At 37.6% G+C, this 23485-nt stretch overlaps 2 protein-coding genes and 1 long non-coding RNA gene across 5 annotated transcripts; 1 reads left to right on the forward strand and 2 right to left on the reverse strand.

Annotated features, from left to right (window-relative positions):
* Window positions 1-711: 711 nt before the first annotated feature.
* LOC126596226 (FAD synthetase 2, chloroplastic-like) lies at window positions 712-9987 on the reverse strand. 2 transcript variants are annotated; one of them, XM_050262738.1, is made up of 6 exons: window positions 9634-9987; window positions 9214-9269; window positions 8735-8787; window positions 1631-1766; window positions 1343-1518; window positions 712-1266 (listed from the first exon to the last, which is right to left on the reverse strand). In XM_050262738.1, the coding sequence occupies exons 1-6, from the start codon at window positions 9922-9924 to the stop codon at window positions 737-739; spliced, it is 1242 nt and encodes a 413-aa protein (XP_050118695.1). In that variant the 5' UTR covers window positions 9925-9987; the 3' UTR covers window positions 712-736. The 2 variants fall into 2 exon arrangements, with proteins under 2 accessions (XP_050118695.1, XP_050118696.1); XM_050262739.1 differs by lacking the exons at window positions 8735-8787; window positions 9634-9987 and having other exon boundaries at window positions 9214-9254.
* Window positions 8674-9782, forward strand: LOC126596228 (uncharacterized). Its single transcript, XR_007613920.1, has 3 exons — window positions 8674-8782; window positions 9209-9269; window positions 9634-9782. It is a non-coding gene; the product is annotated as an uncharacterized LOC126596228 (long non-coding RNA).
* Window positions 9988-10580: 593 nt separating the features above from the next.
* Window positions 10581-20684, reverse strand: LOC126596225 (myosin-1). 2 transcript variants are annotated; one of them, XM_050262736.1, is made up of 23 exons: window positions 20299-20684; window positions 19272-19666; window positions 18571-18672; window positions 18342-18485; window positions 18096-18246; window positions 17959-17986; window positions 17261-17426; window positions 16882-16957; window positions 16597-16683; window positions 16188-16291; window positions 15930-16068; window positions 15162-15280; window positions 14787-14939; window positions 14608-14697; window positions 14141-14218; window positions 13824-13982; window positions 13269-13478; window positions 12936-13141; window positions 12694-12829; window positions 12258-12387; window positions 12022-12168; window positions 11832-11899; window positions 10581-11473 (listed from the first exon to the last, which is right to left on the reverse strand). In XM_050262736.1, exons 2-23 carry the CDS (start codon window positions 19641-19643, stop codon window positions 10811-10813), a joined length of 3528 nt encoding a protein of 1175 aa, XP_050118693.1. In that variant the 5' UTR covers window positions 19644-19666; window positions 20299-20684; the 3' UTR covers window positions 10581-10810. The 2 variants fall into 2 exon arrangements, with proteins under 2 accessions (XP_050118693.1, XP_050118694.1); XM_050262737.1 differs by lacking the exon at window positions 20299-20684 and adding an exon at window positions 19812-20226.
* Window positions 20685-23485: the final 2801 nt, after the last annotated feature.

Raw genomic sequence — 23485 nt, forward strand, 5'->3', positions numbered from 1 at the left:
TTCGACACATAAAAATATATTTTGAGACCCCTTAATAGTTTATATTTATTTTTCTATTTTTCAACTTTAAAAATCAATAAGAAATAGTTTCGTGACCTAATAATTGGTAGAATCACATTGAAATGTCTTGCAACATTTTTCTTAACTCCCACGCAAAATATTCTCTAAAACTAAAAATTTCAATTTTTTGACAAAAGCTGTGAGTATAACTCACGTTTTCTAATCGATTTTGTGAATTTGTACAAGATTCGTTATAAGCCAAAATACGAGCCTTTCTAGTTGCACAACATTTTTTACTAAGAATAATTTAAGATATTCAAAATATTTTCAACATATAAAATATATTTGGGAGCCCTCCATTAGGTTATATTAATTTTTCTATTTTTAACCTTTAAAAGTCAAGAAAAATTAGTTTTAAGACCTAATTAATGGTAAGATTACGTTCATTGGTCTTACAACATTTTTCTTCACTCCCGTGTAAAATATTTTCTATAACTAAAATTTATAATTTTGTACAAAATTTATGGGTTGCAATAATGATATATGTGATGTACCCTCATCATCCATGAATCCATCATGAATGTAGCACAATCAGAAAGGTAATACCTCTCTCTCTCTCTCTCTCTCTCTCTCTCTCTCTCTCATGTGTGTGCCATTCATTATTTTTCGGAAGAGGATGACGGATTTCATCCTTCTTTTAAAAAGACGAAATGAAAATCAAATCATTTAAACATACTCAAGATTGCGAATCACCAAATTCAATACGTAAGAGCCTCAAGTCATGTGTACCAACTCTATTACATACGCCTACGTCCACCTCATCATCCATTTCTATATGGACGTACCCCGTGTCAACCACCACCCTACACGATGATGCTCGGTCAGCATCCTCCCCAATACAAAGATAACACTTCTCGTACAGACCCTCCTTCGGAGCCAGATTTAACAAACTAGACTTTGGAACTGATAACTTGTGTTTGCTGCCTGGAAATCCTTCCTGGTCCTTCGAAGCATTCATTATCAGACGATGCTGCCGACCCAAGAGTTGTGAGACATACTTCATATCTCCCACAGCAAGGCCACGGCGAACGCGAGTAGACGAGACTTGTCCCCTGTCTTTCAAATCACTCCACTGTATATTTATGGAGCATTCATTCTTGTCCATAACAGGGTTTATGATATAAGCCCCAATGCCATACTCTTCACACAACCTCACCAGCTCTGTCGCATCACCCGCAGCTTTGTATCCAAATCGGTAGTTTTCACCTGCCACAACCAGCCACTGCAAACTCCATTTCTAACTTAAAGTATGTAATCAATGGATTTCTTTAAATTAACTTACCTGCCACAATCCCACGCACTCCAAGCTTTTTCAATAATTTCTCAACAAATTGCCTTGGTGTTAGACGTCGAACACTTGAAAATTCAATCTCAAACTCTGCAGGTGCCATGTCACCACAGTACGAGGCCCAAGAGGAAAGAACCCACTTGCGATCACATTTAGCAACTGTGGAAGCCCTGTTCAATTGAATTTACAAGAATATATGAAGTTAATTTAACAAAGCTAGAACCACCCAAACAAGGAAATTGAGTTCCAATGTGCAGCTCAGATCATAACTAATGACAATACCTTGGTTTCCAACCCAGTACTTCAGCCATTCCAACAAATGACAAAAGGAACGGAGGTCCAACCTTGGATGCTTGAACCGCAAGTTCTCGATGACCAATGTGAAGGGCATCAAATTTTCCCAGTGCGACTATTCCTCCTGGGAATGATAACAAAAGAGAAATAAGTTGCATATCTTAAGACGAATACAGAAAGTGTACCAAAGAAGTTAATATATAATGAACAAATGGAAAACCTTCTTTATGAGGATACAAGGTGATATGCAGCAAGCAACCAAAAGTACAGGCTCAGAATCAATGAGGGGAAGGTCAATCGAAAATATAGAAAGATATATTCCACGAGAGTCGCATCCATCTAAAGGAGCGTGAAGAGTTACTTAGTAATGTTTAATTAAGTTTTAATTAAAGTCAAGCTAGAGTCCTAGAATGTAGAAGATGCAGTTGAGTCTGTTCACCACGTTTGGATTTATTTCTGTTGCTTAGGGTTGCTAAACTCCAGAAAATCTGCACAAGTCAAGTTAGTGGTTATTGTGGAGCTTGGCTAACGCTATTTCAGATGTAAACTTATTCAGTCGGTTATAATGAGAATCCTCAGCTTTCAATTACTGAGAAATAGAATTGTTCAAAGCATTCTTTACGTTTAGTGTTTCCAGTTCCCAATATCTGGTATCAGAGCCCCTTTGGCTCTGGAAGAACTCGAAAAAGAGAGTGTCTTGCAGCAGTAAGAAACATTGGCAACTGAGAAAGCCAGAGAGTTTTGTTCAACCTGTGATTCCACGGGTTGATGGTTATTACGACAATTGGAGCATGTTGATGGAAAACTTCCTCAAATTAAAAGAATACTGGCACCTTGTGGAATCAGGGATCGAAGCCCCAGTAGAGGGAGTCACGTTGACTGAGCAACAACAAAGGTAAGGGTGCACCGTTTCTTCTCTTAAGAGGAATAGGAATGTATTAAATTTCCTTATACAATTAGATTGGGAATCCTAGAAGTCTAATTGGAATAGGTAAGAGAGTGTACTTTCTTATTCCATATAGAATAGGAAACTTAATTAGAAAATAGGCATGTAAACCACACTCTATACTTATAAATAGGTTGCGGCAAGGCTACGGAAAGAGAGAAAAGCCATGGACAGCCGAGAGGGATAAAGGGTTATTAGTTCTATAGTTTTGCAGAAGTACTGTAAAACTCTACTATTAATCACAGAAGTCGTGGTTTATCTACCCAGGAAAATCACAACTGGAAGTAGGCAAAAGTTCTGCCGAACCAATATAAATCTTGTGTGTTTCTAATTATTCTCTAATTTGCTAAGTTTAGTCTATTGCCAGATACTTCAATCCACAGGAGAGTCAGAATATAACAATTGGTATCAAGAGCTTAGTTCAAGGTGTTCTATGATGTCAAAAGGAAAGGCAAACGCAGACCTAGGGCCTGCATTAAAACCTTTTGATGGCAAGGATGACTTCACAGACTGGCAAAGGATGATGAAGAATGTATTGATACAGCAAGAGTTGGATGACGCACTCGTTGCTGAGAAGCCTACGAACATGACAGTAGAGGCACGGAACAAGGTTCTCAAGAAGGCCACGAGCTCCATTGAGATCCATCTTGCAAAATCAGTCAGATCCCACATCACAGAAAAGATAACTGCTAAGGAAGCATGGGACAAGTTGGAGAATGTTTATATGGGCAAAAACATGTCCAATAAACTATTTCTCAAGGATGAACTACTCAGGATTCTACTGGAAAGAGGTGATATTGAAGATCAAGTATGAAGGTTTTAGAATTGCATAGCCAATCTTTAGAAGGTCGAAGAAATTTACAAAGATGATGATGTGGCTACAAGGGTAGATCAAAATCCGAGAAAAAAAGGAAAAGAAGGATGGTTGTTTAGAATGTGGTTTTGCCAATCATTGAAGAAAAACTGCAAAATTTGGAAGGAGAAGAACTGCAAGATGGAAGGAAGCTCAAGTTTAGCTTATGCAGTCACTTAAGAAGCGAGTGACAGAGAGCTTCTTTCAGTAACATCAGGCTCCAAGGCTTTCACAAGGTAGATTTCGGGTACCGAATACACATGCCATATGTGTGCAGTAAGAGAATGGTTCGGTACCTACAAAGAGGTCAGCAGCAGAGAAGATTTAATGGGGACGATTCACCATGTCTTATAAGAGGAATCATCAACGTTAGAATCAGAATGTTTGATTGAATGATACGAACTTTGTGAAACGCCAATTATATCCCTAGAATGAAGAAGAATTTGATTTCCTTGGGTACTTTAGACAAGGCCGGACTATGAGTACAGTTCTAAAGTAGGAACGACTCAATGCGATGTGACCAAAGATCACTAGTGGTAATGCAAGGTGACCTACAATCCAATACGTTGTATAAGCTAATTGGGATTATGATAGTTGGGGGAGCAGCTGTTTCCACAACGGAAGACTATTGAACTCTAGCATCACATGCTAGGGCACATAAGTTAGAAGAGGTTGCATGAATTGCACAAGAAAAGCCTGTTGGAAAGCGTCACATTGCAAACTGAACTTCTGTAAATATTGCGTTCTCGGGAAGCAAAGGAAGGTATCATTCACAAGTAGCAATGCAGATAATCGAAGCAAGGAGCAACTCAGCCATATTCACTTAGATGTTTGGGCCCAGCACCAACTAAATCCAACGGTGAAGCGAAGTTTTTTGTTATTTTCATGGAGAAAAGTTTGGGTTTATTTCATGAAGCAGAAATCCAAGGTTTTTGCAAAGTTCAAGGAATGGAAGACAGAAACCGAGAATCAAATTGGAAAAAAGATCAAGTGCCTGAGAAGTGACAATGGAGGTGATTATACAAGTAAGGAGTTTGCTAATCACTATAAGCCGGAAGGCATCATGAGGAACTTAAACTCTCATGAAAAGAGAGAGAAGCATCGATTTCATGCAGAATTGCCTAATCGTTTTTTAGCAGAGGTTGTTAATCATGCAAGCTACTTGATTAATAGGTCACCATCTACAGTTTTCGTTTTAAGATTGCAAAAGAGTATGGTCTAAGAAGCCAGTGGACTACTCCAAGCTCAGGGTGTTTGGCTGCAATGCTTATGCACATATTCCAAGTGATGAAAGGTCCAAGCTCAAACCTAAGTCTACACATTACATATTCTTAGGTTTTGAGAAAAGAGTGAACGGCTTTAAGCTTTGGGGTATCAACAACAAGAAGGTTGTCAGCCAAGATGTTGTCTTGATGAGACAACCATGCCTCTAAACAAAGCCGAAAGTAGTGACCTACAACACAATATGTTTTACAAGAATTCCGTTAATCAAACTAGAGGAAGATGAAGCTCAAGTGGAGCCAATTGAGCAAGTTGCTGAATCTGATAATTTTGGGGAAGAAGAAGAGCATCAGTATCGCTCAACAATTAAGAATCAAGTGGAGCAGGAAATAGGGCAGATTGAAGGCACTCCATTCCACTAGATATCCCAAGGGTTCGAACTCCAACCCACGATCCACCTGTATTCAAGAGATACATTGCACTAGACAAACCCAATCGAAACAAGAAGAAACATGACAAGTTTGGGTTTGACCAAGACGAAGTTAAATATGCTCTGAACATTAGTCAAGGTATCCAACTACTTATCAAGAAGCTATAGCAAGTGATGAGCAAGCTAATTAGATAAGTGCTATGACAGAAGAAATGGAGTCTCTTTACAAGAACCCTATATATGGGAGTTGGTTCCTATGCCCAAAGACAAAGCTAGTTGGATGCAAGTGGGTATTTAAAAAAAAAGGAAGGACTACATGAACAGCAAGCCATGAGATTCAAAGCAAGACTCGTGGCTAAGGGGTACTCATAGAAGGAAGGGGCGAATTATGACAAGGTCCTTTCACCCGTAGTCAAGCATACTTCTATCAGATTGTTTTTAGCAATGACAGCACAACATAACATGGAAATTGAGATGGATGTGAAAGCTGCCAAGACAATGGTACAAAAGGCTTGATTCCTTTATGCTGAAAATTAATTTTAGAAGATGTTTATATGACTGTTGTGTCTACTATCATGTTTAATTAAGTTTTAATTAAAGTCAAGCTAGGGTCCTAGAATGTAGGAGATGCAGTTGAGTCTGTTCACCACATTTGAATTTATTTATGTCGCTTAGGGTTGCTAAACTCCACAAAATCTGCACAAGTCAAGTGTGGTTATCGTGGAGCTTGGCTAACTTTGGGGCTCTGGAAGAACTCGAAAAAGATAGTGTCTTGCAGCAGCAAGAAACATAGGCAACTGACAAAGCCATTGAGAATTTTGTTCAACTTGTGATTCCATGGTTTGATGGTTATTACGACAATTGGAGCATGCTAATGGAAAAATTCCTTAGATGAAAAGAATACTGGCACCTTGTGGAATCAGGGATCGAAGCCCAGCATAGGGGAGTCGTGTTGACTGAGCAACAACGAAAGTAAGGGTGCACCGACTCTATTCTTAGAAGGACTAGGAAAGAATCAAATTTTCCTTATACAATTAGATTAGGAATCCTAGAAGTCTAATTGGAAAAGGTAAGAAAGTATAGAATAGGAAACTTAATCAAAAAATAGGCATGTAAACCACACCTTATAATTATAAATAAGGTGTGGCAAGGCTAGGGAAAGAGAGAAAAGCCAGACACAGCTGACGTGGATAAAGGGTGATTAGTTCTAGAGTTTTGCAAAAGTGCTAACTCAAAGAAGCCATGGTTTCTTTACCCAGGGAAATCACAACTGGATGTAGGCAAAAGTTATGTCGAACCACCATAAATCTTGTGTGTTTCTAGTTATTCTCTAATTTGCTAAGTTTAGTCTACTGCCGAATACATCAAAGAGCAAGATCCACAGGAAAGTCAGAATTATAACAGAGGAGACCTCCAAACAAATATGGGGCTCTTTGGAGAAGAAATATGAAGGGTTAGAGAGATTGAAGCGTGCAATGCTTCAAACCCTAACAAGGACTTTGAAACCCTACAAATGAAATCAGGTAAGTCCATCATTGATTTCTTTGCTAGAACCCTGGGAACAGCAAGCAAGATGAGATCCAATGGTGGCACCATAGAAGAAGTGAAAGTCGTTGAGAAGATTTTGAGATCATTGACTCCAAAATTTGACTACGTTGTCTATTCAATTGAGGAGTCAAAGGACGTTGTTAAGTTACGAGATGATGAACTCCAAAGCTCTTTGTTAGTGCATGAAACGCTTAACCGCACCATTGCAGTGAAGAACAAACAGCGCTGAACGCTTCCACTTTCTCTAAGCCCTTAAATGCTCGAGGAGGAAGAGGTAGTCAATGCCATCGAAGCGGTGGACGGTTTGGGAATCAGGATGATAGCAAATCATCTTGTGTTTTCAGGAGAGATGTTGTCTCTCAAGAAAAAGACGAGACCACTATGACGTCCAAGGTTGAGTGTTATAAATGTGGAAATTTTGGTCACTACAAGCATGAGTGCTACACAAAGTTGCCAAAAGAAAAGACGAGAATAATCAAACTTTGCTAAGAAAAAGGAGGAAGATACACTTTTGATGGCCTTTCATGCACTGACAGAAACTGATCAGGAGACAAGGTACGTGGACATTGGTTGTAGCAACCACATGAGAGGATGTAAGTCTTCCTTTGTTGATTTAGATGAAAGCTTTCATTCATGTTGTGAATATAACGTTTAAAATTGAGAAAAACAGAATGAACTCAAAAAACCGACAACAAAATAACCAAGACAAATAACACTAAGAATTAACATGGTTCGGCTATATGTGCCTACGTCCTTGGGAAAGCAACAACAATCTTTCACTATATGAAGAATGAGCACAGGTTGCAGACATCTTAAACTAAACCTTTGAAGCAACCCGCATTCAAGAAGTTGAGGAAAATGCTTGGTGTTTGTTCAGTCCAAAGCATTAAAGGTCGTACCCAGTGCACAAGGCTCCCGCTTTACGCAGGGTCTAGGAGAGGTGAATGTCGGCTAGCCTTACCCCCATTTATGGAGAGGTGATCAGTCTGGGAGAGGTGATCAGTCCAAAGCATTGATCATGAAAAATGTTATGTGCTGGTACAAAAATCCTAAAACTGTTTTTTGTAGATATCAGGGAGGGTGCTAAGAGTTATCTAGTGATGTTTAATTAAGTTCTAGTTAAATAAAGGTGACGTGGTAACTTACAGACCAAGTCAAGCTAGAGTCCTACAATGTAGGAGATGTGGTCGATCATGAAGAAGGTTATATGCTGGTAGAAAAACCCTAAACTGTTTTTTGTAGAAATCAGTTTAAGGGAGGGTGCTAAGAGTTATTTAGTCATGTTTAATTAAGTTTTGGTTAAATAAAGTTGACATGGTAACTTAGAGACCAAGTCAAGCTAGAGTCCTAGAATGTCGGAGATGTGGTTGAGTCTGTTCACCACATTTAAATTTATTTCCGTTGCTTAGGGTTGTTAAGCTCCACAAAATTGGCACAAGTTGAGTTGTTAAACTCCTCTATTACTGAGAAATACAATTGTTCACAGCATTCTTTACGTTTAGGGTTTCCAGTTCCCAACAAGGAGATGATGTTTTTACTAGATGAAAACTTACTAGAAACAAAGGGGGAGTGTTAAGATGCAACTTGTTGAATAACTTTTTTTACAAAAGACAACATGTTGAATCACTGAAAATGCATATGGGGACATCGGAATGGTGCAGTTCTGATGAACCGAATAGAGGAACTTGGAAGTTTTCTTAATCCTTAAACTCTACTCAAAGCGTGTTTGTTAGCATAGGAAACTTTGTGCTTTTCCGAATCTGTGGATAATTTCTTTCCCCTATTTTGCTTAGAAGTTATTTAAATGACTTTAGACTTGGGTGACATAGAAGGTTAGTTCTCGTCAAAATTAGCATCTGTAAATCTAACGTCACCAGATGCACTGTGTCACAGTGTAGAAGAATCGCAAATCGCAATATACTGACTTGGTACTTGAAGAAGCAGCTAAAAGGAATTATGGCATAATATGCTAACAAAATTCTTACTGTAATATATTGCATACAATATCAAACTAAGGAAAAAGCTTACATATATAATGTGATACGAAAATGCCGTTGAGAAGGTGAAAAGGGGAAAGTAGAGGTGGAATGAAACCTGCAACAGAGGACAATCCTTCGGGGGGAAGCTCGCGTTCATCTTCTCGTTGGGTTTGCAAAAGGGAATGGAATCAGAGTTTGACCACAGACAAACATGCCTACATATATTTGCATTGCAGGGTGTGTAGCTAAAGTAATCAACATTGAAACCATCTTAAGGAAAATTGAATCCATTGATTCATGTTAAAAAGTAATCAACATTGAAACCATATTAAGGAAAATCGAATCAATTGATTCATGTTAACTCCTACATCGTAATTTCTAAACCAAATTGAACGATAACAATATCAAGATGAGATTCTGAACAATGAACACCCTTTTAGATTTAAGATATGATTAAGTTGTAGCAAGGGGAAAATTTGATCACAAGTAAAATGAAATGTGAATTGCATTACTGAATGAATTTATAAATCAAGCAAAAGATAAATAAAATAAAAGGGAAAGAGCAGGGATGAGCAGTTGAGTAGAGTAGAGTACCTAAAACAATGGGGGAGGGCGGTAATGTCGGGGGAAGACGACTTAGAGCTGGTTTGGTATTGCTGTGCTTTGAAAAAAAGCTGCAGTGAGAATAAGCAGCTGTGAAAAAAATCAGCAGTGTTTGGTAAACTTTTTTGTAAAAATTCTTTTGAAAAAAAAAGCAGTCTGATAATGAGTCTTTTCATTAAAGGAGCACTGTAGCTCCATGTGCTTTGAAAAAAAAACCATTTTTTCAAAGCTACAAATAGCAACTTCAGCTTTTTCCTTTGATTTCAGCTTAATCTCACAGCAGCTTCCAAAATAAGCTCTTTTTTTTCAGTTTACCAAACACCTAAAACCCTCACAGCTTTTTTTCATAGATCTTTTTTTTTTTTTTTTAAGGACCTTACTCCCAAACCACCCCTTAGAAGAAGAAGGAAGGATGGACGAAAAACGAACCGCCCTTGTGTGAGAGTGAGAGTGAGAGTGAGAGTGAGAGAGGGCAGACGACAAGGGTAGGGGTTTGAGAGGCGGAGGGCAGGGGTAGCAGCGGAGGTGGGCGATTCTGGTGTTGTAAAACCCTAAGCCGAAGATAAAGACAAAGCCGAAGCCGAAGCCCAGCTGCGGATGGTGGAGGTGGAGGTGGAGGTGGAGGTTGAGCCGGTGGAGGTTGGAGTCCCGAAGTCGCAGGTGAGGGGTAAGACGAGAGCAGCCGCCACCACGGCTCAACATTATCTGCGGACGCGGACGCGGACGCAGTCTCACAACTCAACCCACACACTAAACAAGCTTCCTCTGTCCTGTTACTTTTGTTGGGGTTTCCGGAGTCGGATCCTCTCTGGATCCCTTCTATGCGGAGTCTGTGGATGGTTTAATCTTGGCCGTCCGTGTACAATCCTACGGCCACAAATAGATTGAATTATTTTTTTTTCACTTTATAACCCGCAAGTATTGTGGAATGTGGATCACTGGATTCATGAAACGTGCAAGTTCATTGTGGGGGTGGAGAGCGAATGGGACCCCCTTGGTGCGCACCGTTATAAAGTCGCAATTCTTCAACTTTGTGCCTTATTTTCCAATTCTTACATAATCATAACGATACAACCATGAACAACAATAATAATTGTAAGATAAATAGGACTTTTCCAGGGTCGCCAGTGAATTTTCTTGTCGGCGGAAACGTGACGTTTGTTGGTAAGGAAGAGGAGCACGATGGAGATTGGGCTCCCCTCTCCTAACCTCTCATAATGCCACCCCCAATTGGTCCGGTGGCATTCCGAGAGCAGGAAGTCTCTCGCTCTCTCCCCCATACTTTGTTGCCTTTAAATAATAACAACATTCCATATACTGTGGTAATGTCAAAGATTTCATTCAGTCATTCATCAATGTAGAGAATCGAACTTGCACTATAAATAAGAAAACGTATACATACATACTGGAGTAACTAGCAGCTCAGCTCTGCTCTGCTCTACAAATTAACAAAGCACCAAATCGCTTGCAACAACTAAACTCTGTGTCACAATTTCTATGCGGCAACCACATTCCTCAACTATAAAAATGGAAGGGGTTTAGCATAAACAACACAGCTAGCCCATCTCCAACAGAATAATTCTGTTACTTAATTTATCCTCGAGCTGTTCCGCCTTCCCCACCACTTCTTTTTCACCCTGTCAGCACTGCCCCCCTCTTCATTCCCAATCTTATGCATAATCAACTTTGTCTCCCTTAGTCTTGCCCCGTAATCCTTCTTCCAAGCCTCAAACATCTGCTTCAACCTTCTTAGCTCTTGGTCTGGATTCAGACTTGCTTCCACTTTACCAGACTTTACCTCCACCAAGAACTTGGCATCGTCACCAAAAACTTGACTCCTCTGATCAAATTCTTCAGTTAACCGGCTTATGACGCTCAAACCTGCACTCAATGGTCTCACCCCATTGCTATCTTGGCCTCTATGGTTACTTCCTGTATCCCAACTCTGGTCACGGTCATCACTTGCATTCACTGATGCATCAGAATTTCTCCCAGAATCATCAATGGCTAAGCTCTTCTTCGCAATTGAGAGGCTGGATTGTAGGGATCTCATTTGTTTCTGCCACACTTCTTCCATGGATTTCATTTTCAGCTCATATTCCGACCAGCGGCTCTCATACTGTTGGAGACGTTGGTGGAGGATGTCATTCTCCTCTTCCTTCTCTCGCAAGGCAGCTTCAGCCTTAAGAACGCGGCGCTGTAGTTCAGCAAGGAAAGATGCCTTTACCAGAACCTCATCTGACTCGTTAGCCTGTTTGAGATTCTTAACTGTTAATTATTCCCATGAAACATATGCCTGATTCCGTGCAGAATATTGCTATCAGATAGAAAACATAGTACGAACTGGTGCAAGTGCTCGCATAAACACCCACAAAGTCTCAAACAACATTTATGGCACTCACACCAAACAGCAGTAATTGAACCTGATGAAAGCCATTATGAGGCTCAATTTATACATGAAAGTTTTGCATCACTGGAAAGCATGCAAATAAAATCCATACCAGATGGGCAATACCAATAATTTGAAAGATACAAACGTTAAAATGTAGGTGCAAAGGCCATAATGAGGTAACAAGGAAGCTAGAATAGATAGAAGTGTACAGGACTACCTTCATGCTTCCAGGCTTCAACAATCCTATACTTCCTGAGCATTTTCTGACCAACCAGCCACGAAGAACTGCAAAGATAGCTTAAACTTAGACAAAATTATCAAATATATAGACGTTGGGTAGTATGGACTGCTTAACCTTTAACATGTTGACACAAGTTCAACAAGATTGAGGAACAAAGCTATTGCACCTGATTGTATCACGATTGATGCAGCATAAATGTTGTTGAATTTCTTCCTTGCAAACCTGCTTTTGACCTGCTTTTGTATGACAATAGCAGCTCTATGCCTCTCTAGTAATATTGAGTACTCCTTCCTGGTTTTCTGTCCCCTTACGACTGCATTAAGTAAATTACAATAAATAACCAAATGCTTCTTGACAAAATTTGACAAAGTTCACCAAACTAAACAATGAGCAGGTTAGTACATGATTGAAGCGTGGTGATTCCTCTCCTCAGCTCCTTGAGGTAACACCGGGCTTGGTGTCCTCTAAAGCAGCTTTGAACACGTAAAATACCATGGAGCGTACGGTTTCTGGTGTCCTCAAGCACCCCAATCTGCATCAAATTTCCACACCACTTTGATATCAGTAAAGAATAACATGTACGAAAGATATTCCAAACAGCTGACACGGCCAATGACTTTAGCTCAGGTTTTTAGATAATCTTGTATATAGATTTAAACACATCAAAATATCTGAACGGTGGAAAACAGTCAAATATATGCATAAAAGTGTTGGAACCTAGGCATGATAAAAGCATAGCCACACGATAGTCTTATCTCTACCCAGATGCACTAGTCTGACTGTCCAAAACAGGTAGCATATTCATTTTCCTTTCCTCAAAAGCAATACATCAATTTACCTGTCCAGTTCGGAAAAACAACTTTGTATAGCCCACTTGATACATCTCTGGTAATATGTTGAACTGGTGAAGAATAGCCACTGAAACACTAAGTGGATCCTGCGATGCAACATTCTCCAGCAGAAGAAAACCATATCTGATGCAACATTCAACAATGGCGAAGCAAACAAAAATGATAAGATACTGGAGACATGTATAAGGTATTTGAAAGACGAAACAGAAGTAAAGATATCTTGTGTTACCTTCTTGCAAACTTCTGGTGTGACATTCTGGTAGGAAAGCCAGATCTTGATATTCGAACCACTTCTAGAACTCCACAACATCTCAGCTGCTGCAGTACGAGTCCTTGCTCATATAGTCCAGGGGATTGAAGATTGTTGGGCTTGATACAACGTATGAAATGTGGAGTGGTGTTTTCTAGACGTTTCATCAATAGGAACAATTGACTCTAAATACCAACACAAATAAGTTAATTGAAAGAACACAGTTAGCAGATAGTTACTTCTGTATCTTATCACAATTATAATCTTCGTTGAACTCAAAGTCATGTTCTTAAAAACAGGAAAGCAACATACCTTAAATTTCGTTGCAACACTCAGCTTCTGGGAGTCTACTCCGCCACCTGTTTTATACAGGGGACCAACTAAAGGCTTCTCAGGTCGATTAAGCATACTAGATGCGAATATCTGAGGAAGGTGGCATGAGCATGATGAAAGAAGCTGAATAGAATCTAAATGCAGTAAGTCCCTGTTCTTCTCCAAAAATCCTGTTGTGTCATATGAAACCTGAGTGGAAGACCAAGTGGAACAATCAACAGTCAGGCAAGCAAGAAAAAGTTGAATAAAAAGCTTTTTCTCTATTCTTTTTGTCAGTACTACGAGATAATGTATAGAAGAATTGTTAGCACCCAATCCTCGATTTAGGTCCAAGGGGAGGGTTGGGCTTGGCTACGGTTCAGAAATTTTCAAATCTGATCAAGCAAGGAAATGTACATTGACAATTTTCTTTATGCCAGTTGTGCTTTAATATAATCAGGAGAAATTATAAAGAAAATAAAATATAATATAATTGTACATTAACAATTAATGAGAATATAAAAAAATTGAAAATCAATTAATCAAAAGGAGTACCTCTCCTGCATAATGACTGACAGCAAACGATTTGTCTCGTTCTCCTTTGAAACAAGAATTAGAACTCAGATGTTGCTTAAGCTTGTTGGCAAAGGTCAAATCAGTACCATTTGGGAAGGTGGACTCCTCATCTAACAGGGACAGTAATCCCAACGGCCTCTGCATTTATGTCACAAGAAGTTCAGGGACACTCGTACTATAAATTTAGTTCTCATATACTAATTGGCACAAGGGTTCCAAGCATCACTAACTTCATTGGTTATCATCCCTTAAACAAGGGACAACTGTAAAGGGAAGGAAAGGGATAAGCTCAGTACCTTTTCAAAAAGACCAAGACAATCTTGGTTGTCTTCAAATTCAACTTTTGTCCAATCAATTCCATCTTGGATGTATTCCTGAAAAGAATAAATAATAGCTAGTCAATAAATTAAGCATGTGCTCTACTCTAATAAACTCTTCGTTCGATTAATTCAATCCAAGCATAAACGTACCAATAAATTAAGAATCATTTAAGAATTTGATTCACAGGGCAAGCATGATGTACTTATCATGGGTTTTAATTATTTTGGCTTTAAATTATTACTGATGAACTAAAATGAGAAATATAATTGTGATGGCATGGTTGCTTTTAAACAGGCTGTGCAGTGCGAATGGTTTTCTAGTCTAATCTATGGACACAATAAATATCTAACTAGAACTCAATGAAACCCTGTGGAACAGAGAAAGCAAGGAATCAACAAGTCATTATTGTAGTTATAATATTAAAAATGAATGGGATACTTACATCCTGCTCTAACTTGAATAAGTGACGATTGAAGTGTTGTTGCAATCTCTCATTTGCATAATTAATGCAGAACTGTTCAAAACTATTTCTCTACAGGATTAAAAAAAAAAGAACAAATGTTCAGTTAAAACACTGTAATACACAAACAGAGATCCGATTAAAGCATAAAGAAAACATACATCAAATGATTCAAAACCATAGATATCAAGAATGCTGATAGATCTGCCAGTACGCCGTTTTCCTACTGCAAGTGATTTGTTAATTTGTTCAACCAGCCACTCAAACAGACATGCATAAATTGACTTTGCCAAAGCATCTCTTGTGTCGATGGCCTGAAAAATGCAAGAGAATTTAAATGGAGGACATGAAAATCATATCAGTATGCTTGGTATAGTTTAGTCAACAATTAATGGAACCCGCCTGGTCGTTACAGAACCAAATACTAATCATCTGAATTCTTTTGTACAAGTGATCTGAGAGAAAGAGATTCATTTTTGTATCTTTTTTATTTATACAGCCCAAGACAACTATTAACTCTCTGAAAGATTTCTTACCTGTGATAGCGTTAGCTTTTGGACAATACTGTCAATACCAACTCTCATATTTCGAGTTGATAAAGCAAGCTTAAGCTCATCTACACCACATCCAATCAATTTTGCGACATTGAACAAACCTGAAAATGAAACTTGAATCATTAAACTCATTTAACCAATGAAAACAAAGACAAAGTGAACTATATAGTCAGCAAGAAAATAAATCACAACAAGAGCCATATTTACAACCCCCCCCCCCCCTCCAAAAAAAACCCGCTCAAATAGTTCTCATTATGAAAATTGAAAAACAAAAATCTCCTCTTTCAAAAGGAATCAACAAATCACAAAACTTCAAGGAAATCTGTCTCAAAAAAGGAGGTCCCTTCTTTTTGTGGAAGAACTTCAAATCCTTTAAAATGAAAATTACAGCACAAAGCATTGATACGATGCCAACACAAGTATTACACTCAGCTAAGCTATATATTGTCCTAAGAAATTTTAGCAACCTTCTCACTTACCTTCTTATTTCAACCTTCTGACTTCTCATCATGCCACGTGTACTCCAATAGAACTCAACTAAAATTATATTAAAATATCACTACTTTTATTCTTTTGTTAGTATAAATAAATTTTAGTTTGTCAACAAAAAAAAAAAAAAAATTTAGTTTTGCATGCTAGTGGAATACACGTGGCATGTGTAGAAGTGAGAATGTTGAAATGAGAAGGTAAGTGAGAAGGTTAATATCACTCCCCTATTTTCGTTCATTCTATCCTCTCGAAGATTGTTACCTTCATCTTCTACAGGTTCAACATGATTTTCATTATCAATCACACTAAATGAGATGTTTCCCAGCCACAAAACTGCAGCAAGCATTGCAAATACACTTTGCTGGTCTTCTTTGTTTATATGGACAACATCTAGAGCTTCCTGAAAATGGTAAGATTCATCGTGAGTTCACATGCACATGATATTTCAAAATTGTTAAATGGCGAAATAGATACCTAGACTACAGATAGGTGTGTGCTGCATAAAATAGGAAAGAGTACCTTCACCACACTGAATTCTTCAGCATCATTAACCCCAGAAATGGAATAACAATTGCTTTGCTTCAGATATTGGTACTCATCTGCACTCTTCAAGTTCAGCATCTCTGTGACATACAACCAAAGGAACAATATACTGAATTTTCTTAAGCCAGCACACACATGCAAAACATACGTATACACAAATTAGTTACAGGCAAACATTATGAGTGTGTGAGTTGAGGGGTCTTTGTGACTCAATTCTATACAAAGCACGTATGAGAGTCATCAGCCATATAGTTTTCTGAAACTATAAAAGAAGACATAATGGACGATATGAGTTAATACAAAATTGCCTCTAAATATAATACGTATCTTATATATTGTTAAGTGATATATGAAGAAAATAGAAAAGGTAATCAGAATTATTAACCTCTAAGAGCAGGTGGAGCTCCAGCACAAAGCTGATAAAATATATGATAGGACCTTTCACCTTCAGTGCATTGGACCACTCTAGACTGTTAAAAAATTCAATTAGACAATGGACTTGTATGAAAAATTAAACAAACTACAAACAAGGATCAGAGTAAAAAATGATTACCTTTTCAAGCAAAACTATGTCGTACAGGGGAAACAGACACAATAAAAGGTCAGTCTAAATATGGTTTTAAAAAAATAAACACATATGTAAATAGAATTCGCTGAGGAAACTTGGGAGGACTGAACTTACAAGTTTGAATATTGGCACCAGATATTTTTCCAGTTTCACTAAAGTGGATTTCAATCAATTTTCCCTGCAACATATTTTCTCATAGTAATCAGTATTGCTACATGAAGGGTAATTAAATATACTCCACAATCTGTCTTCCCGCTTTTCCAGCCTTGTCCCTTCTCCCCATCTCTCCTCCTCATCCCCCTCTCCCTGCCTCTGCTCCTCCTCCCACTTCTCTCTCCCAGCTGCACCGGCCACAGCCATGGCGTGGAGGTTTGTCCTCTGCACCATGGCCAGACTGGAAACTGGTTCCTTTTTCTTAATTTAATAAGTAGAAAGAAATGAACCTAAAGAAAGAGCATTCATGTGAAAACTGAGAGCTTACAAAGCGACTTGAGTTGTCATTTCTCAATGTTTTCGCATTACCAAAGGCTTCCAGTATCGGGTTAGTTTTCAAAATTTCATGCTCTATTCCACTTCCACCTCCAAGTGCAGCCAAATATTGCATTGCTATCTTCGCAGTTTCAGTTTTTCCTGCTCCACTTTCCCCACTGTATGGACATGAAAAATAGATGTTTGGGTGTCACTGAGGCTAATTCTATACACAAATTAAATACATATCCAATATGGAGATAAAGCATTCATTAGGGACGCTGAAATAACATCACATATCTCAGGTGCTACATCATGAAAGTTACAAATGATATTACTTAAAGGAATAAGAGTTGATTTCTTAACAAAAGGTTCTTTTATACTCCTAAGCAAAATGAGGAATGCTTTATTTTAGAAGATTTATTATTCTGCAAGAATAAAAGGCTGTGCTTGAACTATCTGCTTCATTCGACACTTCTATTCTTCTTACTCTCTTATTTTTTTGTGTTATTTTGTATGTCTGTTGGAGTGCTTTCATAACTATACATCTTTTCTTATGATCAGTGTCCTTAATTGTGGTGCAGCAATCATGTAGTTTGGATCAAATTCACTCAAGGAACAAAAGGCTACAATTATATAACTGACTCATTTAAAATAAAATGTTAAATGGAACAATTGAATACAGAAAAGAAAATGTCACACTTTACTGACCTTATAATTATAGACTGATTTACTTCATCTGGAAGAAAAATAGGAGTAGGTTAGAATCTACAAATTAATGACACTAAGCTAATATGGTATGAACTGCTGAAAATTCCATCATATAAATTGTGAATAAGTAAATCCACCTCTAACCATTTCCCGAATGGCTGTGTCTGCAATGGCATACACATGTGGACTTTCAACTGCTTTACGCTTGTATGCTTCAATATATTCATTCCCATATAAAGAAACTCTCTTAAAGGGATTGACAGCAACCAACACCGGTCCCGCTTTTGTCTGAGATAGACAATTATACCCACAAAAGCATTTATTAAACGAAAGAAAACTCGGAAGTAGATTTCAAAGTAGACAAATACAATATAAACACTTACATAAATCATATCCTGATTGTATCTATACTGAAGATTGTACAACACTGATGGCTCATTTAGGTAACTAAGTTGCATGAGATCATCCACACCATCAAGGATATCTGGATTAGCTGAAACCAAATCTTCAGTTTTTACCGTTACCACCTACACATGAATAAAAAAATGAAATTAACTCAAAAATCAAACTAGTATCACATCATACTTCCATGGTTTTCAAAAGGTGTCTTACTTTATCGTTAGGAAGTGATATAACAGATTCAGCGCCTGAGGTAGACAATATTCTCCCCAGTTCCCAATTACGGTTTGGAAGTTGGAACCAAGATTGAAGCTTCTGAAACAATAATTCTAACGTGTATGAAGTACTAATACAACCATAATAAGTTATCAAGATCAACTCAAACCATTATAAAATAACTACAGCTAACTTTTTATAATCCCATGGCCATATCTGCTGTCAGCAGGTTAAGAATAGAATTACATATGCTTTCATGGAGATAGAGAAATATGAAAAAAGAATTACAAGTGAATCACCCATTTCGTAGAGCATTAATTTCTGCAAGGCACAGGCCAGAAGATAACAACCCTGGAGATTTTATAATATAACAATTCCCCCTGATGCAAATGGGATACTAGTTTGTTCTCACACCTTGAGGCACACACCACAAAATTCCTATATACAAACTGACAATCAAACATGCAACTAAAGGACACATGTATAATAATACAGCACACGTGCATCTACATTGATTGTGCGTATGCATAGATGATTATATGAATATCTATGAAAAAAAGTATATGCAAGCTAACAAAAGCAAAGGGGCAAATAAAACCCCTGATTTTGCAGCATGTAAGCAAGAAAGTCAAGGTTCTTTTCCTTTCATTCTACCAAGAAGCAAATTTAGCTAAAATTTCAAGTGCATGACTAAATACCTTCTTCACAGCATAAGGATTGGTGTCACCCCACCTATGTTCCCTACGGGATGAAGCTATTGAAGGCATAGATGGAGCAACAGAATCCAAGTCTTCATCACCCCTTGGGGGGCTGTCTTCGATGGAGATTGTGTTCCTGCCATATGGTGAATCGTCTACCTGTTCCATGTCGCCAAGAGGCCCAATACTACCCTCAACTCCCTCAAAACCACCATTTTCTGGAATACTCGAGGAGATGACATTGCTATTTCCCAAATTCCCATCATCAGATTTTCCAAATCGATCAGAAGCTGGTAGACCTGAGAACCTAAAATCTCCGGGCAATGATTTGATTGACTGGAAGGAAGGTGGGGCCCTGGTTTTCTGCGACATTTCCTCTATAGAGTTTCTGCAACCTTCAAGATCGAAAACCAAATAAAACTGAGATCAAAAGGCTTACTTTTCCAACAAAGAAAATAGGCATATCGAATTTTAGCAAGGTCCCACGAGATGACTTATCCAACAATCTCAGTGGCGGGGACCATAATCCAAGATACAGACCACACTAATTTTCTCTTGTCAGCCACCAATCAAATGTTCAACGCCAAATGATGCTTGGTATGATCCTTAAAGAATCTCAAACTGATACTGGTACCAAATCTCCAGAAAATTAATCTAAGCAAAGTTTATCTGAAGAAACCTAAATCAATCTCATCTTTCAACAGTTTGTAAATAGAGAACTGCTTCTTGAATAATCTTTAGAGCAATGCCGTTTAGGAGAAACAGATCTTTTCTTCCATGCTCTGTCTGGTTGCTAAGAAATTGAATAAAACAACAAAGTATGGTCGACTCGCAATAAATTGTCTTGACTCAGTCTAGTCAACTCGATGAGTTCAAGTTTTCAAATTTCAACACAAAGAAGCCAAACTTAACATACCAGGAAACTCAGATTACCCTTTTATTTACTTCATTCGTCTACTCAGAAAGTAACCACCAAATTCAAGTTTAAAACACACAGAATTACTCAAACTCGAACTGATCCACTTACCTCGAACAAAAAGTGGAACCCACTTCGGAATTCGACTCAAATCCTCCGATCAATCACGAATACCCTAAAAATGTGGTCAGAAACTCAGAGCTCAGCCCAAAAGTTCAAGGCAAAAGCTCTAACCTTTGACGAGGAAAGTTGAGAGAACGTGAGGAGGAAGACAGAATCCTTTCAGGAAAAAACCCTAATAATTGGGTTTTTTTTTTGGGAGGGGGGGCGCTTGTGAAAACCAATCAAAATGTTGAACGTGAATCTGACAGTATGTGTTTGGATTGTGAGAAAATGAGAAGAGAAAAATGCAAAGGTGTGTGGAGAGGAAGCAGCTTTTTTGGCTCTTTTTTTCACTGCTCCACATGAATCCACGATAAAAGAAAAATCGGAATTTTTTTAAATTTGAATTTTTTATGGTATTAAAATTTTATTTTTATTCGGGGCCTTGGCACAGCACCAACCGACTTTAAAACCAAGATATTAACGGTTTGGGGAATTGGAGGTGGATTGACGGTGTTGGCCCTTTCAATTGGTACAATGGAGACGAAATCCAAAACCGAAGATTCACGTATCAAACAAATGATACGAAGAAGATTCATATCTAAATTTGTAATTTGAATTCCAATTTGTGCTAATATTTAAAGGGTTTTTTTTTTTTGTTCGAATTATGGGTTTCCTAACGGAAACGTGAATCGGTCGTTGCTAGAATGAGATTTTGTTTATTTTTCATGTTTGTAAGTATAGTGATGGAAAAATACTATTAATTACAGAACTGTCTACAATTGTCATTGGCTTAGAGTTTAAGATTTCACTTTTATAGGAATTTTAGTGGAAATTTTTGATGAAAATGTTAACACTAATATTTCATAAATAATTGTTTTTGTACACACCCAAGCATGAATATGAAGCGAATTAAATCTTATACCACTAAATTAGCTAACATAACATGTCAGTCGTTAAAACTTAAAAGGGAAAATAGAAAAGAAGGAAAACAAAAAAAGTGAAAAATTAGAAAGAAAAAAGCATGGAATGGTTGGGCTATTGGAATCGAATAGCTTGACCTTAAAATAATGGATTGAATACGCAATTTTGAGGAGAGGTTTAAAATAGAAGGTGGGTCCTGCGCCTCCTCCTCCGATGCACAAAAGAAAGTAGTTTTGGGTTGGGTTGGGGCCCTTGGGGTTGGTCCGGGTTTTTTTCAAGATCTAAATAGTCCCTTTCAAACCAAATAAATTGCTACACTTTTAGATTTGGATGTGGACAGGGATTGGAGGGCGAAGAGGCAACGAGGTCTGATGTTAACATGGGAGTGAGAGCATGTGATTAGGGCACGTCAACACACAGAAGGAGACAGCCTCACAACTTTTTCGTTCCAACTTGAAAAGAAGAAAGAGCCGGCACTCGTCGGCAGGCGGGAAAACATTACCAATAGATTAGATTAAAAATTAGATTAGATAGATCCTCATGTCATGACTGCGTAATGCACTTGTACTGTCCTCCTTCCCGCCTCCCCCTCTCGTCTCCACCACCTCATTCTTTTTTTAACAATATTTTATAATACTAGCACGAAAAGAATCTCATTTTTTAGAAAGTCTTCTTATCATTTCTTTAGATTAGATAGATCCTCATGTCATGACTGCGTAAAAGCATCTTCAATGGAGGCTTTATTTTCTTGGAGGTTACCACATTTGTAGCTCTAAATGAAAAATTTCATCCCCAATAGGTTGAAAAATAGGACTACATCCACCACATGGGCTAGCAATTTGAATCATTAGGTAACAAAAAGTTAGATTACATCTAGTCCCAAAAAGTAGGGGACCCACACCAAAGTGAGGCCCCAATCTTGGGTTTTTTTTTTTTTTAGTTTAGAAATAGGTGAGCCTCATTTTTAATTCCAATACATGATTTAAAGGGTTTATTTTCAATTGTTTGTTCGATTAAGAAAACATATACAAACAACAACCATTTTTTGTGCGATTGATTAGAAAAAAATGTTGTGCTTTGTGTTTAATTTTCTAGATTGAAAAAATCATAAGAAATGATGAAATTTAACATTGGTAGTTTAGAGACCTAAACCAAAAATATAACAAATAACATAACTAAATTGTGATAAGATTATCAAATCCAATGGTTGTTATGAAATGAAAATTTTGTTTGATTTCAGAGAATGTGTCAATCAGAGAAATAAACCAACGGATGAGATTGAGATAACATAATCAAATCCAATGGTTGTTATGAAATGAAATCTTATATTGTCTGATTTCAAAGAAACAAACCAACGGATGAGATTGAGATAAGAAAGCCTACAACAGTGCATAAGTGATGAAATTTAACTTTGTCATAATTTGAATTTTTTTAGGTTAAAAAGTTCATAAACTAAAATTTCAGATATAACACATTAAAAATTCAAGTTAATAAAAGTTAAGACAAAAATAAATTTACCGCGCAATCAAATTACTACATAAATAAAATATATAGCCTCATATAGAGTCCGAAGGATGTATAACCCCTTATTGGGAGAAATTCTGTTAATTTCTTTCCTTTATTTTCAATAAAATTGTAAAAACTGCAACAAAAAAGTAAAAATTAAAAACAAAATGGTTATGAAACGAGATGATCAAACGAGAGTATGAAATGCAAGGTACTCCAAAGATAGTGTAGAAACTTCGAAGTTAAAGATATAAAATGACGGATCAAGATTCTCTACCCTCCTAATCTCTCCACCCATCCATCATCTCATATTTGAACGGTCACGATTAAGTCACATCAACATTTTATATTTATTTTTTTATAGAGATAATAAGACAAAAGGTAGTATGTGAGATGAGGGGATGTAAGGGGATGAGAATATGAGGGTAGAGAATCCTCCTCCTAAAATGACACCGTTGGTAGCCACTAGACAATTGTTTTTCAAAGCAAACCCAACTACAACCTTAATACTTACAAATGAACAAGAATTATGTATCTTTGGTGGTCCAGCCACATTTTTGCTGTGCCCTTTGATGATGAGAAAATAATGTAGTTGGACAGTTGAAATTAATGTATAAAATAGAATTTTGGTACATATATGTTAATTAATTAACATATTCGTTTTTTGTCAAACGTAAAATTTTGGGGTAATTAAAGACAAAAGGTTAATTGTGCCAAAAGAAAAGAGTGAGATGGATGGATGGATGTTTGAAAAAATTGGTGGCTG

Source organism: Malus sylvestris, chromosome 13 (assembly GCF_916048215.2).
Source record: "Malus sylvestris chromosome 13, drMalSylv7.2, whole genome shotgun sequence".
NCBI classification, from domain to species: Eukaryota; Viridiplantae; Streptophyta; class Magnoliopsida; order Rosales; family Rosaceae; genus Malus; species Malus sylvestris.

Bases quoted from the DNA above. Each gene is read 5' to 3' on its own strand.
- LOC126596226 (XM_050262738.1), bottom strand. From the start codon at position 9,924: ATGTTGAGCCGTGGTGGCGGCTGCTCTCGTCTTACCCCTCACCTGCGA. The intron at 8,788-9,213 runs GTACTCTACTCT...CCTTTTGCAAAC, and splicing joins GCCCTCCCCCATTGTTTTAG to CCAACGAGAAGATGAACGCG. The intron at 1,267-1,342 runs GTAAGTTAATTT...TGGTTGTGGCAG, and splicing joins AGTGCGTGGGATTGTGGCAG to GTGAAAACTACCGATTTGGA.
- LOC126596225 (XM_050262736.1), bottom strand. From the start codon at position 19,643: ATGTCGCAGAAAACCAGGGCCCCACCTTCCTTCCAGTCAATCAAATCA. The intron at 18,247-18,341 runs GTAAGTGTTTAT...TGTCTATCTCAG, and splicing joins ACAATCAGGATATGATTTAT to ACAAAAGCGGGACCGGTGTT. The intron at 11,474-11,831 runs GTAGTCCTGTAC...AATCTCAAACAG, and splicing joins TGAAGCCTGGAAGCATGAAG to GCTAACGAGTCAGATGAGGT.